This window comes from Morone saxatilis, unplaced genomic scaffold (assembly GCF_004916995.1).
Source record: "Morone saxatilis isolate NCDOM2014 unplaced genomic scaffold, NCSU_SB_2.0 Contig23, whole genome shotgun sequence".
Taxonomy (NCBI): domain Eukaryota; kingdom Metazoa; phylum Chordata; class Actinopteri; family Moronidae; genus Morone; species Morone saxatilis.
The window spans coordinates 19,679,738-19,698,129 of record NW_023339796.1 but is presented as its reverse complement, the minus strand read 5'-3'; the positions used below and the strand labels follow the sequence as shown (position 1 = coordinate 19,698,129).

Here is an 18,392-nt window from a genome sequence, read left to right as displayed (position 1 = left end):
TGTGGGTAAAGTTGAGGGAAGGTCATGAAGTGTCCACAATAAACAGGGTTCATTTCAGGGGAGCATAAATATGTTCAGTAAATGTCATGCCCATTAGACTTTCATATTTCCTGTGTACAAGTGAAACATCTGTCTTATTGTAGTAATAGAAAGTAAGTCAACAGGGGTGATCAAAAACATTATTTACCCTGTGGGGACAATGAATATTTATAGCACTTTGTGAGAATATCGTAGCCCATGGAAGCAGATATCCAACCTGGTTGGTGGCACGAGAATAGAGTAGAGAGTAAAGGTCAGAAGACACTAAAATCATTAGGAAACATTGTCTGAGGATGTGTTGCTGCACTGGAATAAACCAATGCTAAGTTCTAACCGCATGCAGACCATGACTCAGGTCCTTTAACAGTGACAGGGGAGGCAGGTGTCTAGCCAAGAGGTGCCCGAAGAAGTTCTTGGGGCAGTAAGACATAACAATTTCTTTCTTGCATACACAAAACAAAACAAAAACAGAAATGTATGCTAGCACACAATCTCTCAACTTCAATTCTCTCTCTCACACACACAAGCAGACACACACACACACACAGTCCCCCTCTGCAACATGGTGTCAACCTGCAGTGTCTGGACAGAACCAACAGAGACAGGCAGAATGTGTGTGTGTGTGTGTTTGTGTGGAGGGGTGTGATTCAGAGAAAGAGAGATGAACAAAGAGCTAAGGTAAATGACATGGTAGAAAATACAGGAAGTGGATAACGAGGGGAGAAGACAGGGCCAAGAGAAAAAGGTTTCTGCTTTCAGTCAGGAGGAATGAGTGGAGACGATGTTTGAACGGACAGCAGTCAGCAGAAAAAGCATGGCCCTGTCGCTCATGGTAACAGTAGATGGGCTCAATCAGGTTAGATTGAGGGGATGGAAATGTGAAAGGACAAGGGAGGGAGGAAGAGAGTAATGCACCACAAATAGCCTCCAGCACACGATCATAGACAGACAGATTCTTAGAGCCTTTCCTGTTTGTATCCCTGCATTGTTTTTTGAGATTTCCTTTCTTTTGTCAAATCTTTACTTTCTCTATCCATTTCAATTTGATGCAACCTATCGAGACAAGTAGGGAGAGAGTCTTTAGTGTTGGATTGTGGGCTCATGGGACCAAAATGTTTAAGGAAGATCTTTAAAAGAAAAACAGCACAGGCAGGCAACTTCCCCTGCAAAGGCATACTCTTTATCACACTCTATGTAAAATACAGGAGGAGAAACAACAACGATGCAGTGATTTTGGCTCTCTATATGAAAGACATTAATATATTCATGAGTTGCTGCTGCAATCATGCTTCTATGAATGGCTTTTTGATTTACCAGCATAGCAAGGCTTCGCCCCTACGATGAGATATGCATTTTTAAGTGTGAATGTATCCTCTCCAGTCAGGACTGTTGTTTCTAAACAGGAAAGTAGAAAGAATTCCATAGGCCTCAGGGTTTTCTAAGGACAAAACATTCCTCAAACAAGAGACAAGTAAGCTAGGCGGAATTCTCCATTTGCATGTCAGCTGTCAAATCTGTTATGATGGGCAGCACTCGAGCGACACGTACACTCTTCCTCAATATGTCTGAGAGGAAACTGGGGACTTAAAAAAGCTACCAGTGGGGAGGTAGAGGAGAAGACATATGGCATCTTACAGCTGTTTCCGCCCTGGATTCTGCCTCTGACAAGCATATCATTCCCCCTCTCTATGATCTTCCCAAACTTCTAACAAAGCTGAACAGAGACATAGGACAGCAAGTGAGCCAGTGAGAGAATAAAAGACCAATACACTCAACATTTTACCCAGGGAGGGTCTTTTTAGACAAACAGCCACTCTAATGTCATATAAGATGAAGGCTGACATATGATGGTCAGGGAAACATTTTTGCAAAACATCATGATGCAGAATGAGGGGGAAAAGTCTTTCAAAACTACAGTGTAGTCAGAAAGTATTAAGACAATGATATGTTTTTATTGTTTTGGGTCTGTACTCCAGCACAGTGCATTTGAAATGTAATAACATTACAATGTTGGTATTAGGTCCCATGTCTATCAACCACTGGGGGCAGAAAACACACCTTAAGCAGCTTCTGTACGCTGTCAGAAATGCAAGAGAAGAGCAACTCATGTATCTTTATCTGTTTACAATGCAGCCAAACAAACTTTGGACTGGGAGGAAGAAGAGCGTCACATTGCTTAAATAAAGAAGACTAAAGAAGACTGTCCATAAGTTAGTGCGACACACAGTTATACTGAATTGATAATCAAGTTACAACGGTACTGGTTGGTGCCTTCTGCTACACGTCCGGTATCTATGCAAGCACCTTTTCTGTCGATGCCTAAATCAATTTACAACAAATCAATTTGTAAGTACAGTAATTGTTTCTCCTCACTATGCTGATGGATGGGTGAAGTCAGAACAGTGTTTTACACACTGTAATGAAGCATCTTGGCATATTCTAAATGTAATAATTTGAAGGGAACAGTCAGTGTAACATATCACCCAGAGACCACCACTAGGAAATGCACAATTTTACACAGCTTCCAGCCAACTCTGATTGGGCGAAGAAAATAACTAGCCTGTTTCTTTTCAAAAGACCTGTGCCTGTACAGTTTTGTGGATAACAATGGATTTGCCTGGTACTAACCTTGCAGCAAGAGGGTACACACTATTTTTCACTGCTGGGGACATTACATTAGTTAAACCACAGTGGAGAACTTGTAGGTCAACTTCTGTTTCTATAAAAGAACCTGTGTGGGAAAGATGGACTCATTAATTCAAAGGCTACTGCTTAAAAAGGTGGGTCACCTGTTACTTCACTTACAGCATTTAAACTTAAAAATATTTGCATATTCATGCTCATCATTAAACTTGTTTAAAGAATTGCATCTACATTGAGCCATCCTGTGTAATATTCTTGACTGGAAATGTCGGGGCCCAAAAATCCCCAATGCAGCTGAGGAGGTGTTTCATGTCCTAAAGACCAGACAGAAGGAAAAAAAGCCCCTGAAACAGGAAAAGATGCCAAATGTCTGCTGATGTCTGCGGGTTACATTGACTGCAACAGAACAAATATCAAATATAATGAGTTTGTGTTCACTTGTCCAATTACTTTCTGTCCCTTAAATGTCCCCTGATGCAGATGGAAACACCCTGAAATTAATGCTGAAAGTCAGCACTTTACCCTCATTTTCATTGCTTCATTTCAAATCCAATGTGCTGGAGTACAGAGTCAATAGACACACAAACACACACACACACACACACACACACACACACTGGTTGCACTGTATACTACCTCAGTCTAAGTTTGACAGATGTTGAGTGTGTCTATGAAATCAGTGCATCCTAGCGTTCTGTAATCGGCCTGGGTGTGGTAAGATGTCAGAAAACTATGTCACCTGCTGTCAAGATGGCTGAAATCCAGTAAATTGAACTCCCTGTTGTCTTGAGAGTGGTAGATGGTGTCAACATCCTGGAACAGAGTAGAGCAACAGAGAAAGAGAAGAAAATATGAGACAAAAAGAGAGGTAACAGAGAGGGAGAGAGATATGGGAAAAGAACATAAAAAAAGATCCAGTGGGGTTTTTTTGCCAATTGTACAAAAGAGTATATTAAAAAACACAACAAACAGGAGGGCTTTTGTACAGCCTATACAGCGTCCTCACCCACTGCACTTCTTCTTTGCAGCCAATTCCGTTGTAGTCGCAAAGAGCTGCATAGGTCTCAGAAAAACCACCTGAAAGATGCAGAGAAGAACGACAACATATCAATCCAAAAACAGCTGATAAGAAATGATGAGGATAGAATAAAGCTGGGCAGAGGACGTATGAGAGAATGAAAAGTGGAAAGAGTGCAGGCCAGAGATGAAAGAGGAAGTCAGAAAGAGCAAGACACAGATAGTCAGCGGAGAGAGAATGAGAGAGAGAGAGAGAGATTGGCTGTAAATATTGAGGTGAGATGAAAGTATTGCACCATGAAAGAGCTCTTCTTGTAGATTAATAGGATTACCAGCAGCAACTTTGGTCTTCTGACCCACTTAAGGATAAGCCTCCAAAATAATTTGGTGTGCGTCAGCGAGTGGATGGACCGAAGTGCAACTGCGTATTGTCTGTATGCATGTGTGCTTGTCGTGATGTAGACAAAAACGTAACTCACCGCAGGTTTTCTGGGGCTCTAATGACGACTCAGAGTTTGGTGAAAACTTGTGACTTCCATCAGTCAGGTCTCCTTCTGCTCGACAAATAGGAGGACTGAAAGACAAAGAGTGAGAGAAGAGGGTCAAAGAAGACAGTCTACAGACAGAGAGTCTACAGCCATGCTAGCAACTCCATGAAGCTGCACTTTGAGCTAAATATTAATTTTCAGCATGCCAACATGCATACACTGACAATGCTGACACATGATGTTAAGGAGGTATAATGGTAACTATGTTTGCCATCTTAGTTTAGCATGCTAACATCTTATAATAAGTACAGCTGAGGGTGATGAGAATGGCAGATACAGTAGGTAGTTTTGCAGGCATTTGGCCATAAAAAAAGAACAAGTAGTGGATAAATTAAAATTCTGACCTGATGATGGTACAAGGTAAAAAGTTTACGGATCACCAAAGTGACCACATTTCAAGAATCTGTGTACCACATTTCATAGAATGGGGAGCGCAGGAGAGTTGAAGGGCGAGCGCAGAGAGAATGATGTCGTGTGTAGGTGTTGCAGAAATGGCTGTGAGACACAGTTCATGGATGCGAAGATGGTAAGGAAGTAGCAAAAATAACTGTTTTTAAGATCAAGGGCAATGCAGTCTAAAACCAAACCAAAACATCAGAAAAATAATAAAAAGTACATTGAGCTGGGTTTACTTTGACTGGCTCAAGTGACTCACCATGGCCTCAGTGTGTGATTTATAAAGAATTGATAAGTAATGATAGCATGCAATCTGCGCCACAAACGGAAACTGGAGGCGTTTCTGGGAGAGAGGAGAGCGGTGGAGGAGTTCAGCAATGTGAACCTTGCAGTAACCAAGATCTCATTTGGTCAACTTGCGCCGCACACTGCAAAGGCTGCGCAGATGTCTCGATTCTGTCTGAGTGGGTGCCACTGTTCTAGAAGTCATGGGATAACCAAAGTCATTAGTTATTATCCTCTGGGCCCCTGAGAGTGGCTGTATAAACAACAGCCAGGGCAATTCATCAGATAAATACTGAAATATTTCAGTCTGTGCCAAAGTGGTGGACCAACCAACTAAGTGACATTGCCATCCCTAGAGCCACCCTGCTGACATGGCTGAAAATGTATCATCTTCATTATCAATTTATTTTCAGGAGGGGCACTATCCTTGATTTTCAATAGAAGCAGCATTGTGATGAGAAAGCCTCTGGTCTCATTTGCAGGTTGGGGAGAAAGTGGATGGTAAATATTATGCTTCTACCTCCCTAGCTGCTAGTGCTGAAGTGCCCTTAAGCAAGGCACTGAACTCCCAGCTGCATAAGTGGAGCCCTTCAGTGCCCAAGAGACAGTACACTGGTACAAGGCTGAGTACAACCTTCCCACTCTTCCTGCAAAACAATGTTATAAAAAATAATAATTCCCAGACAACTCAGTAAGTAAGGCTACCAAAAGGGGATTTCACTTACAGAGATTCAGAACCAAATTTAGCTTTCGCCTGCTAAACAAAACACTCTGCATAATATTTTCACATGATAATACTGTCATATTTGCATTTGCAAGATGCTAATTTGCAGCAGACTTGTTTTTCATTGATTATAGCTGCTCTAATCAGAATTAAGATGGAAAGTGAACGTCTGCAATGTAGAAACTGCTTATGATATTGCTTTGATCGTGAATAAATAACACGTAAACTGTAAAATTGAATCCCTGGGATGCTGTTTGAAGCCGCCGCTTTAATTATATAAAAAGAAGCATATTCCTGGGCTTACTGGTTGTTTTCTTTCAAACAGTTCTTTGACAAAAGCATCCAGTAAGCAGAAAAGAGTAAGGACAGGGATCACAAAGAAAATTCCGTGTTCGTACATAACACTGTGCTATACCTGCGTTGGCTTTTTGATAGGATTACACCACTATACTGTTGGATTCAACACACACCATCCTTAATCCTATTTGTCAACAAATCACACACAACACCTAACCACATCCGTGACCTTAATCCCCACCTTATCTTGACAATCATCATCCACCACTGGAGGGTGTGTGTATGTGCCTGTTAGCTTGATACTATCTGCATTGTGTGCACTTCAATGCAGCGGCACCAATCAGTTACAAGGCTGCACAATCAAACCCACAACAACTTCCCTCCCTCTGTCCTCCCCTCTCTCTTTCTCTTTAAATGTTCTCACTGGAAGCAATCATCTGCCGTGGCCCTAATGGAAAAGAGCCATTCTGAAAGATGATAAGAGTGCGGAGATAGCCTTGTGCAGGTCAATAGTCAGAACACAGTCAATCACCTTGCCCTTAAAAAATTGTAGATGAGACCCACGAGAGGGAGGAATACACTCTGCCTTGCTTGCCTGCTCACCATTACGTTCACATAACCATAGGACAAGAGATTTCTGCCACTTGAACTCAACTCCATCCAGGCTTTTCTTTAGCGTGTGCTCTGCGCTTCCCCCTTCAGAAAGTGCAGAGGCAATAGAACTGTTTGAAAGGCTTTTTGACTGGAGGCCTGAGTCTATTGCTCCATCAGTGACAGTGTGTTCTGATACTCTCTGCTTATATTAAATAAGCTGCTTTAAAAAGAAAAAAAGAGCCAACACAATGCCTTCAGGTAACGGCCTACTCAGTGTCAGCTGGCTGATTTAATCCCAGTGATTGCTGGGTGTTAAAGTCTACCGTGACACAGAAATGGGTTGGATGCAAACTACAGCAATACAAGAATGCATTTGGCTGCTGAAGAGGAAAACTGCCCTGAAAGTGAAGCTGCCAACTTGCCAACGCACTGTCGAGTGCTGTTAACGTCGGCCAAGTCGTCTTCGCTCCTCAGCACATACAACACAGAAACAGAAAGACTGGTTTCTTTGCTCGAGGCGAGGATGCTCGAGAGATGCTTACGCATAAATGGAGTTGTTGAAGACTCGGGAGAGGGCGTAGTTGATGTGGCTGACCACGTGATCCAGCTGGTCCTGGGTCTGTAGTCTCAGTGAATAGGTGGTCTTGTCTGTATCGATGACAACCTGCATATGTACGGGACAGTTTATGATGAAGGTCCAAATAGCAGGATAAGATATATATACTTTATTATTCCCCTATTGGGGAAATTCTTCTTTTCACTCGTTTTTACCACACACACACACACACAACACACAACACACACACACACACACACACACTTCAGTGTGTCACCTGGTGTTCTGGATAGGTGTTCATTGCTCGGATTTCCAAGAAGTTGAAGGTCACCTCCATCTGAAAACAGCAGAAAAACATCACTGTCACCCACAAAGTTGTCAAAGTTCCTAGTTTACATCACCTTTACAGCTTTCTTACAACTTGGGTCTGTCTTTTGATCACAATAATATTGTGCTCAAAGTAACTGCTGAAATTGAGTAATCACTTAAAAGTTGTTTGATGGGGGCAGGAAACACGAGTAGTCAGACAATTAAACACGTTTTACAGTAAATTATCATTATTCAACTGTTGGGTAGTTGACTTACAGTATGGCAAATGACAAGGTAGGTGGCAACTTTGTTAAATTCCTGACTAAAAGTTTGAAAACATTCAAATACATCGACTGCAACTTTGTGCAACAGGTTAATTACTTGTGACTACACAAACGCTTGTAGAGGACAAACATACTGATAGAAATAGAAATGGATAGTCAAAATGAGGATGCACTACAACCTAATGCTAGCCAAGTTAATGTTGCACATGTCTCCAGAGGCTGATGGACCTGCTTGAATCGGACCAACATGGATATAATACTGCTCTGTCTGGAAGAGAAAATAATTGTCAAACTCTTAAAGTTCAAACAGGCTCTCTTCACTGACATCATGCCATGATAGATCAATTGGAATGTGCAACTCTAAACAAAGAAACTGAACTCAAGTTGAACTGTTTAATTATTTACAACCTGTCTGATTGTTAAATCACTTGTGTTTCTAGCTGTCTTAGACTTCACTGCAGTGGTGCTGCCACTGACCCAGGTCTGTGTACAATGTTATTATGACTGATGAAAATGATGGAAAAGACCCAAGTTATAATAAACCTGAGTTAAGCTTTATAGGTGACTCTTGAGAAAGATAATTGATTGTTGAGTCTCATCCAGGTCGTCAAATACCGAATCTTTGGCAACCCATTTGACGCACAAATGCCACCTGTTATGTTGTGTGGATCACCCCAAGCCACTTTCTTGGTTTGCCAATTACCATAACCCACAGCACTGCTATTAGACGACCTGGGAATGAGACTCATCAATCAACTATCTTTCTCAGGAAGGACTGATCCAACCTTTAAGGAACAGTTTGACATTTTGGGAATTACGCTTATTTGGTTTCTTGCCAAGAGGTAGATGAAAAGATTGATACCAATATAATGTCTGTATAGTAAATATGAATCTACAGCCAGCAGCTAATTAGTTTAGCTTAGCATGAAGACTGGAAAGAGGGAAAAACAGAGCAACAAAATCCACCTACCAGCACCTCTAAAGCTCACTAATTAAACATGTTATATCGCGTGTGTTAAATCCGTACAAAAGCCAGAGTGTAAAAACAACAATAAGCTAAGCTAACCAAACTGTAGGCTATAGCTTTTATTAAAATATGGGAGCTGCATTAATCTTTTCATTCAACTCTCTGCAAGAAAGCGAATAAGCGTATTTCCCAAAATGTCAAACTCTTGCTTTAAATCACTGACTTCATGCCACCTGCCACCTCATCATGTTCATTGTAATCGTTGTCATGACTGCTATCATTCTAAAACATCACCACCACAGTCATCATCGTTATCTCTTCTCTCCTGCTCTGAAAGTCTGCGGCTTTTGTCACATCTCTTGCGAATTACCGTGAGATCAAGGCTGGCAAGTGAAAGCCATAAAATTCCACTGAGAGCAGGGGAACATTTACCTTGGTGGGCACTTTGACAGCAAAGAGATACAGCCTCCATGTTGCCAGGACCTGAGGGGAGAACACATTCATTTTTCTGTCACAGAGCAGGAAATGCAAAATGCTAATCGCAGCAAAAAATAGCACAGCACAAACACCCCATAAAGAGAGCAAATCATCTCTGCAGCTCATCCGAATGGCTCGTAAGTCATGCTAAGCACTCTAGACATTAGCAAGCTAATGATGATGGTGCGTGAGAGCGTGTGTGTGAAAGAAATATTATGGTGAGATTGAGACAGTCCGATTCATCGCACTAAGTTGTGTTGATGGAACCAAGTAGCACATATTCAACAGATGCTCCATTGCGTCAGGGAGGAAACTAATGGTAGGATAAGAGGGAGGAAGAGGACAAAGAAGAGCTAGCAAAAAGAGAGGTGTGTTTTTGCCAAAAGAAAGGCATTACCATTTAAAAGTGTCTGGGGTAAAATAAGAGAAGGAAAATGTGAATAAATTCACATCTGCCTATGTAATTAATCTCATTCATAATTCAAAAAACTGCAATTACCATACCCCATGCATGCACTGTGCATCTCCATCCCTCCCTAGCTTTTTCTCCAAGTCTTAGCCATGCTTTTGGTTTGCTCTTTTTCTGCTGGCTCAAATTCCATTATAATTCTCTCCCTTGCATCCTGTCATTCCTCTCATTTCTCTCTTCATCTCCATGGAAATCTGTTCATTCCCCCCCCCCCATCTTCTTCCTTAATCCCTAATCCCCCATCTCCCTGTGTGCCACTATGCCCTGTCTGGTTTTCACCCGCCTTAACACCTCACTCCATCCCCTCCTCCTGCCCATACCACCTCCCTCTTCCCTTCTCTCAACTCCCCTGTCTCTTTTCCCGTTTGAGTTTTTCTATTCTTTTTCTGCTCTGTCGCTTTCAATTCCTCAAGGCCTCTCTGTGCTGAATGGCTAATGGCGCCCCGCTGAGTGGCGGTGAGAGGAAGAAAGAAAATGAAACATACAAAGAGAGAGAGAAAGGAATAGGGAGAGGTAGAGATAGAGGAGGTGATAGAAGAGAAGGACAGACACACCAGATTTCCCTCCAGATAATGAAGTCTTCGGATACTACAACCAACTCCCAGCAAAGCTGGCCTCACAGATCAGCCCTGTGTCTTAACTATATAGACATCCATAACAGACTCCCACAGAGAGCAGGACCGAGGAGAGGGAGAGGAATGAAAACTAGAGACTAAGATAAAGAAGACATAACAACCCCCCCCCCCCCCAAAGAAAAAAAAAGAAATCTCCACACCAAGCTGGTGGATGGGCCTTCACAGGAGATTGTTAGTCCAATCAGTGCTCGTTGACAAGTTTGAAAACTCTGTTATATAAATCCAGAAAGGAGCGAGGGAAGCGTGATGGGACCTTGAGGCACACAGAAAGGAAGGAAAAAAAGGAGGTGAGAGCGACATATAGTGGGAAAATGAAAGACAGAAGCATCTTCTCCCTTCAAAAGCCGTGCAAGATGACAGAAGGTCGCATCATGTAAACAGAGCCATCAATAATGCAGGCGCTCTGACGGGTGCCGATTTGATCCTCCGATGCTGAACAAGGCCTCTTGCGTATGGTTTCTCCTCTCTTGATATATCATTTACAACCCATTGAAGTATCATTAGAGATAATCAATACTCAAGACAGTTATTTTTTGCCTACTTGGATGGGGTATATGGAAAAGAAACTAAGGGATATTTATTCTGTCTGATCAGAGACCCATTGAAGATATTTAATTGGGTCACTTCATGGTCATGGTCATTCATTGGCTAGTGAGTTGAAATCTTTATTTTATTGGAATAATCACTCTATTATCACTTTATAGCCAGGAGACAAGGAGCCAAATGTTTACAATGGAGAAAAATGGTTTGTTCATGTATGGAATACTGGAAAACGTACTTTACTTTACTGACTAATAAAGAAAAGCTATGGTGTAGAACCTTATGTGAAGTATAATTTTAAAAAAAGACAAAGATCCCAATGTGCTGAGTTATGTTCACAAACACAGGTGCAGTGGAGGACAGGCTTCGTTGTGTGAGCTATGTGAAATTCAGAATGAGGTTCATTTTTTGTTTTGCTGTTCTGTCTACTATCTTTTTGTGAAATGTCTTTTGTATGTGTTGATTTCTTTTTGGCTGGATAATCATAAAGAGAGTTGTGCTTCAGGAAGGGAACTTTTTTTGTAGCAGATTTTAATTTACCAAGCTTGGTAGAGAAGGCAGAATATTTTGTTTAAGATCAACTGTAAAATAACCAGTAAGTTTGTAACCAAATGAAATGTAAATCCATGAAGGTTGGGCAGATACCATGAAAATAGAAGAAAATCATCATCATATTCAATATATGGAGGTATACCAAATACAAGATTTGAGCCAGAGCGTGCCACTGCAACAATTGTGTCCCTTCATGCTTTAAATTTCCCTTCACTACAACGTCTCTGCACCCAAATGTCCACGGTAATACCAAGGGCAGGATCTATGATGTTGGTTGGTTTCTCATTTTTATGTGCTTCTACACAGAACAGGTCAGACAAGACAGGCTTCTATATTAATTGTGTTTTGGGTTCTGAGCGCTGTCAAAAACGCAGGTGGCCTACACTCAGCACTGTGCCTGAACGCATCCTGGGTAGACACAGAGACAGAGACAGAGGACTGAACCTGCTGCTGCATTCACTACATAGACACGGTGATAGATTTCATAACATGTATCACATTTATAACGAAAGTTAGCCAAACTAAAAAATTATCCTGTTGTTTTTTTGAAACACCTTTTTTTATTGTGATATTTGCAGGGATATACAACACTTACAGTAAAATATTTCTGTTTTTGCACCTTATTTTTCACCCGCAAAATTTTAGAATTTCTTAAAAATGTTAATTTCTTTAGAGTAATCAAAAAGAAAATGTGTTATGCATCTGAAATCAATTCTCATATTAATTCATAAATCAGCAGTCTGAAGCAGGTGAGTAGTAACAGCACCATGGTAGTAACAAAATTGCGTTTCTCTCGGAAGCATCAAGCTATAAGGACAAATTATCCAGCTTTTAATATTAATTGGCACAGATAGCCGGGGCTTAACCCAAGCCCCACTGGCCGCAACCAGGACTTTTTCCCCCCTGATGTGGGATTCTGGCAACCTTCCCTTCCATGGATCAATCGGAAATCCTAAAAGCCGCACAAAGATTCATTTTCCGCCTAGGAAATCTTCCGAGATGAGACGGTGGACTTTTTTGACCTGGTCAGCCAAGGACGCGGCAGGTGACAATCTCAAGAAGTGATGAGAGAGAAGGACTGGTAGGAGTAGATGATGGGATGGGGGTGGGTGGGTACAGAGGTGCCCTTGCTGTGACGGCACAGTGTCAGAAGCACTAGTTCAAAGAGTCAGCCAGCCGGCCGGCCCCTGAAGCAGGCTGTGAGGGCAGGGTGGGAGTGTGTGTCATACAGAGGGAGTATGGGTACAGTACGTGCACGAAAACAACAAATGTATCTCTGTCTGAATGTGTGTGTGTGTGTGTGTGTGTTTGTGTGTTTGTGTGTTTGCATGCACGCGCAGCCGAGAGGGCAGAGGGCGGGGGCTTATATTAATCATAAGCTGCCAGGCTCTGGGTCTTGCACTTCAAACGAGATGGTGCATATCAAAGTGTGTCTCTGGGTCGTGTGTGTGTGTGCTGCAGCGCTGCCTCTGAGGGAACACGCTGAGGATCAATGCCAGATTTGGCCGCCTGCGGTATTTCTGGCTTGGCCACAAGGGCATTTTAAAACACACACACACACACACACACGCACACCTACACACACACACACAAAAATCAGAAACATTCCGATACAGACATTTGCATAAGTCTGACATGCTAGAACAGCGCACACACACACACTTAGTTTTGACTCTCATGCACGTATAATGATGCACAATAGCTTGCTAAGCTGGCTTTGGACTACACTCGCCCATCTCTCCCTCTCCCTGTCTCTCACACACACACACACACACACACACACACACAGCTACCATCACTCAAGTGAACTCAGCATCACAAGAACACAACCCTGCCATCAGTCAATCTGTCAGCTTGTGTGTGTGTGTGGTGTCGAGAGTGTGTTGTTGTGGTGTGTAAGTGACAGGGGTTTGAAAGCAACCAGATGCCCCATGGTCCTTGCTTTTATAAGTGGACTTTGAGTGGTTGAAAAAGAGAAGAGAAAGAGAGAGAGAAATGGAGCCAAATGAGAGGAAAGAAATGCAAAGCTCAAAAACACATCTTGTTCCAGATTCTCCCATAAAAAGTCCAGTGCGTCTAAATCAAAGAGATGGCAAAGAGAGCGCTCTGAAACTCAAAGGACCTCTTAAAAAAAAAAAAAAAGAGAGAAAAATAGAGACAGATAATGGGAAGGGGTTGCGGGGTTGTACTACAGATAGGAGTAAGAGATGGCATATAGTGTATAAGAGGAGAAATATGAGCCTAAGAGTGGCCAGGATTGGGTGAACGAGCTGAGAGGAAAAAAGGGGAGGGGAGAAACAAAAAAACATGAGCAATTGTGAGAATGTGGGATGAGATGGAGACGAGTGTGGGAGAGGCCAAACGGGCGAGGAAAGAAGAGGGGGAGAGAGAAGCGGGGTGTATACAGAAGCATCAGGACAATGGGAGCGAGAGAAAATGAATAGGATGGAGAGATAAAATAGAAGCATAGATACTTTGAGCCGCCTCTCAGCCCTGACAATACACACACTCATTCACACTTTCTCGCCTTCTCGTGGGGGAAGAGAGAAGGTCAGCAGTCACACTCCATAGCCTCTCTGCCATGGGCTACCAACATGTGTTATGGTAATCAAAAGAAAGCACAGTCCTAATTACAGCACAGAGCGCTCGCCACGCACCGTCAGATGGTAAATCCCGGACACTTGCAGAGAAAATGACTCCTCGCTGAGCATCTCACGGCGAAAAGCCGCGAAGAGGAAAAAAAAAACGTGGATGATGCAGTGGTAATGTTTGCCATTGCGCAAGCATATTACACAAACAAATGGAAGTGTTGCTGAGAGAGTGAAAGAATAAAACATTCTGCTGCAAGCACGGGCCGTCTCTGCTATACTGCTTTGTACTCGGCTTTCTTTCACAGTCCAACGCACAGCTGGAGTCTTTCTGCAACAAAGTGTCATCTGAGCTGAAAGCAAGGCCCAGTTTCACCATTTAAAATGTACAAGTTGATTATGTAATTCAGTGAGCGTGCCACACTTTCTGACTTTGTTTACCACCACCACAGTTTTTGCAGCTTAAAAAACAAGTAGCTCAAAAGAGGACCAGCAAATGGCTCAATAAAGTCCTGGGTTTGAATTTGGACTGTGATCTTGAGAGTCAAGAAAATTCTCCCATCCCAAATCTTTTCTGTCTGGTTGTAGTGTCCAAGTCAGAAATGCCAAAAAAGAAAGGAGCCTTTGGAAATTTTCCGCGCTATGTGGAGCAGTTTTGTTCCTTGCAGGGTGCTATACTTCTCTCTACACCTTCAAGTTTTAAGATGTTAAGTCACATTCTCTAGGAGTCAAAGGATATTCTGGGAAATGTCGAAAACCAGTAATTGAATAACATGAGGCAAGATCCCACACAGTAAATTACAACACTTGTCAAATGCAATAATCACAGACTCATATCATAAGTAGAGATGTGCAGGTGTGTGTGTCACTATATCACGCAGTGAATCACGGATGGCAACAAAAGTTTCTATTGCCGTCATAAGAGTGGAAAAAGGGGAAAGCTTTCTGGGGTCCGGCCCATGGAGGCCAGCAATAATCATGTTACATAGAACAAATAGAGCACACACACGTGTTGATATAAGGAAGGCAGATTTGGGAAGGGCCCATTCACTGGACCTTTTTAGGGGCCCCACCCTTTCGGTTGGCAGGGCTGGCTGTCATTACCGTGATTATCGCTGTATTCAGAGGGCACAGTGAACAAACCATGGCTCTCCTGTCTTTATACAGTTATATACTTATATGCTAACATTGTGGACCTACTAAAGTGTGTTTGTAGTGTGCAGTCGCAACCTTCATTGAGAGAGAGTATGCCTTAGAGTGACACATGGGAAATTCCCTGCCTCAAGATAAGAGTTGTTCCTCAAGGTTCAGCTCCAGCACTGCCTGTGGTGTTTGGTGGTGGTAGTGTAGAAGAAGCGTGCAGAGGGATGGACTATACTGACTTTAGTGGCTTGTAAGAACCTAAGCCCCCAGAACCCCCTCGATGGCTACTGTTTCACACTCAGTGTCGTTGGGTATAACACCGCAAACTCATTGATGGAAAAAGTGACCATTTGATCACAAAATCATCAACATCATCTGTCACAAGTGCTTGGATTTTGTCCCAAATTAAGCTCCAAAAATGTTGGATCCTACATTTCCCATAATGCAGACAATAGTGTGTCATCTATAAACTATTTCTGCCAATTGAATTAAATTGAACTGAAATTAAATGAACTGTGCACCTCTATTTAGAAAGCAGCTAGCCATTAAAAAAATCTGTAGACTCCATGCCCAAGCCGACTTGCAGATCTCCTTCCAGAGCCACAGAAGACAATATACAAGTGTTTTTAGACAATATACAAGTAGTACTCCTCAGGATAATTAACTGAACTTGACATGAAAAATCATTATGTGCCGCTTGTCACTAATGCCAGTTGTCTAATGTGAGAATTCTAACTACTTGGCTTGAATGTATCACCAGTGAATTACCTCAGGGTCAGGACAAATCAGTTAAGCACAAGTCAATGGTGTGGTTTACAGTGGACACAGCACTGAGGAACAGAAGCAATTCAACAATTCCAAAGTGCAATAAAGTTCAATAATTAAAAAGATGCAGATTGAAAACACTAATTCATGCAGATGAGGTTAAAGAGCCCCAAGGAGTAAGAGAAACAGAGCAACTTAGAAACAATAAAGGCAGAAAGGGAAAAACAAAACAGCAGCAACAAAACAAAATTACACTAACAAGCACTGACAACTCAGTTAAGGAAAATGAGAGAAATCTCAGAAGAAAGAAGTTGATGACGCCGATTAACAACAAACATGAGGCTGATCTTGAAACCAATGAACTTTACAATACTTTTATTTGCTTATATTTATGTAGTCCCAATACTCTCAGTTTCCCATACATCCACATTTGGCAATGGTATTAACTGCCAAATGCTACAACTTTAAATTCAGATTGATTTTATTTAAGTATTTAGCACACAAACACTTGTTTATCTCAGGGGGCGTTACAGTCTGTCAATTCTTAAGACCCTCGGCTCAGATAAGGAAGCAGAGGAGGGATGCCTCTTTAATGCAATGTACAGAATAGATAGAAGTAGCAGAGGAATAGAGAGTGCTAGAATATTAAGAAAATATAACATACTAAAAAGTGCAATAAGTATAATATTGGGTAAATAAAGTGGCTAATGCATAAATGATTTTAAAATGATTTTAGTGCAGAATAAAAAAAACTTTAAGTGATTGCTCACCATAAATCATTATTATACATTACTTCCACCAACTAAATAACAGCCCCGCTGTGAACATCCCCCAAACAAGCGCTCCTACTGAGCTCGCAACTACAACCAAATCTTTAAATGCTTCACCACTCACACACCACAACTCGACCTCAAACCTAAGTCCTACTAGTGTCTCATGAGCGGGACCTCCGCGTAACCGCAGAATCTAAGTGGGAATAAGCGTCTGAAGCACCCAAGTGTGCTCAGGACTGTCAAACAGTGGCAATCTCAGCTAGTAATAGGCCCATTATTAGGTAGGAGCGAGGGAACCGCAGAGCCAACAGAGGATAACACAGAGAAGCGACTGATGAGGATAAATAAGTGGCGGAAGAACCAAATCGGCAACTGGGGCATCACAACACACCAGAGATTTCCCCCCTCTCTCCTCTCACTCCTCCAACACACCCACTCCCCACTTCCCCGCCCCTCCTTGACCATCCTCCTTGTCTCTCTTCCCCTCTCTGCCTTTGAAGATGCTTTGTTTTCTGAGTTGCCTCTAATCTTCAAATAGGGTGATCTAATAATGGCCGTAAGTGTGTGTATGCAGGCAAGTTTTGATGCACTGAACCGCATGTGTCTCCGGAGATGCCTCATGCACATGTCAAACTGTACGCGTGAGTATGTGTGAGTGCGTGTATGCGTGTCAGTGAATGCACGCCCCGTGATGGAAACATGAATGTTGATGCTCCCCAACGCATTGCCCTGGGTGCCGTTTGTATGTCATGCTGAGCCCTCCCTGTGTCTGTCTGAGATGGGTGGGGGAGTTAACCCTGTGTCTGTGTGTGTGTCTGTGTGTCTGTGTGTCGCAGCATGATGGCTGGTACAGTCAACACACACAGACAGCTGGATACCAGCAATCTCCGAAGGGAAAAGGGGGCAAAAGGAAAGAGCAAGATGTAGAACAAAGACTTTTATACAGTCAACATAAACTTCATGGGTAACATAATAAAAACTCCTCCTTTCCACAAACTAAACAAACCATAGGGAATCGAGATGAAAGCTACGATCCTGTTCAGATTTGACCTGCAAAATCCACTTCAGCCGTGAAGGGTGGATCCACATGAAAGCAAGGATAAAGGTAAAAGAAGGCCTTGCCTAAGTCTTCCGGCTTAGGAAAATGATTTTCAAGTCTAAATCTCATCTCTGTATTAGCAACCAGTCCTAAAATATCACACTTTCTCTAACTACCATGTATGACATTTTCAAGCATGAGTGAATGTTTTGTGTACAATACCCAGAGAGACTGAAACAAAGAGTCTATTTACAAACTCCCTCATCTGTTCACCCTTCATACATCCACACAAATTTATCCATTAGAGTGAAAAGATTGCCTTTTAGAGGGGGAGACCTTGACAACGAGCTAAAATGAATGCCTATATCCATCACCCCCCTCGCCTCTCTTCCCTTGAAAGAATTTGGAGCAGAGGCAGCAGCAGCAGCAGCCAGGGCCCATTTGGATAGTAAAAAAACTCTCATAAGGCAGAGATCTAATTGAATTGCTTCTGATGGAAAGAGGAGCTCAATACCCTTTTACAGGTTTGAGTAAAGATGGAGGGAAGAGGGAAGGGCATAAAGGGGAGACAGAGAGAAAGTGAGAGGCGACTGGCCTGGCGGTGGGGGTACGGAGGGGAGGAGGGGAGGCGATGACGGGGAGGAGAATAATTGAGATGGACAGATAAGGAGGGAGGGAGAGAGGAAACAAAGAGCAGGGACGACAAAAATAATGGGGGGGTGGTAATGATGGAGATAGATGGAGGCATGGGC

General features: G+C 42.5%; 1 protein-coding gene across 1 annotated transcript in view; it reads right to left on the bottom strand.

Annotated features, from left to right (window-relative positions):
- The window catches only part of carmil3 (capping protein regulator and myosin 1 linker 3), a gene marked incomplete at its 5' end in the record, with an annotated part of 67,608 nt that overhangs the window by 48,307 nt on the left and 909 nt on the right, over positions 1 to 18,392 (bottom strand). The window contains 6 exon segments of the mRNA XM_035670839.1: positions 3,422 to 3,495; positions 3,689 to 3,759; positions 4,179 to 4,273; positions 7,086 to 7,207; positions 7,377 to 7,436; positions 9,092 to 9,142. Coding sequence (XP_035526732.1) covers positions 3,422 to 3,495; positions 3,689 to 3,759; positions 4,179 to 4,273; positions 7,086 to 7,207; positions 7,377 to 7,436; positions 9,092 to 9,142 — 473 coding nt within the window.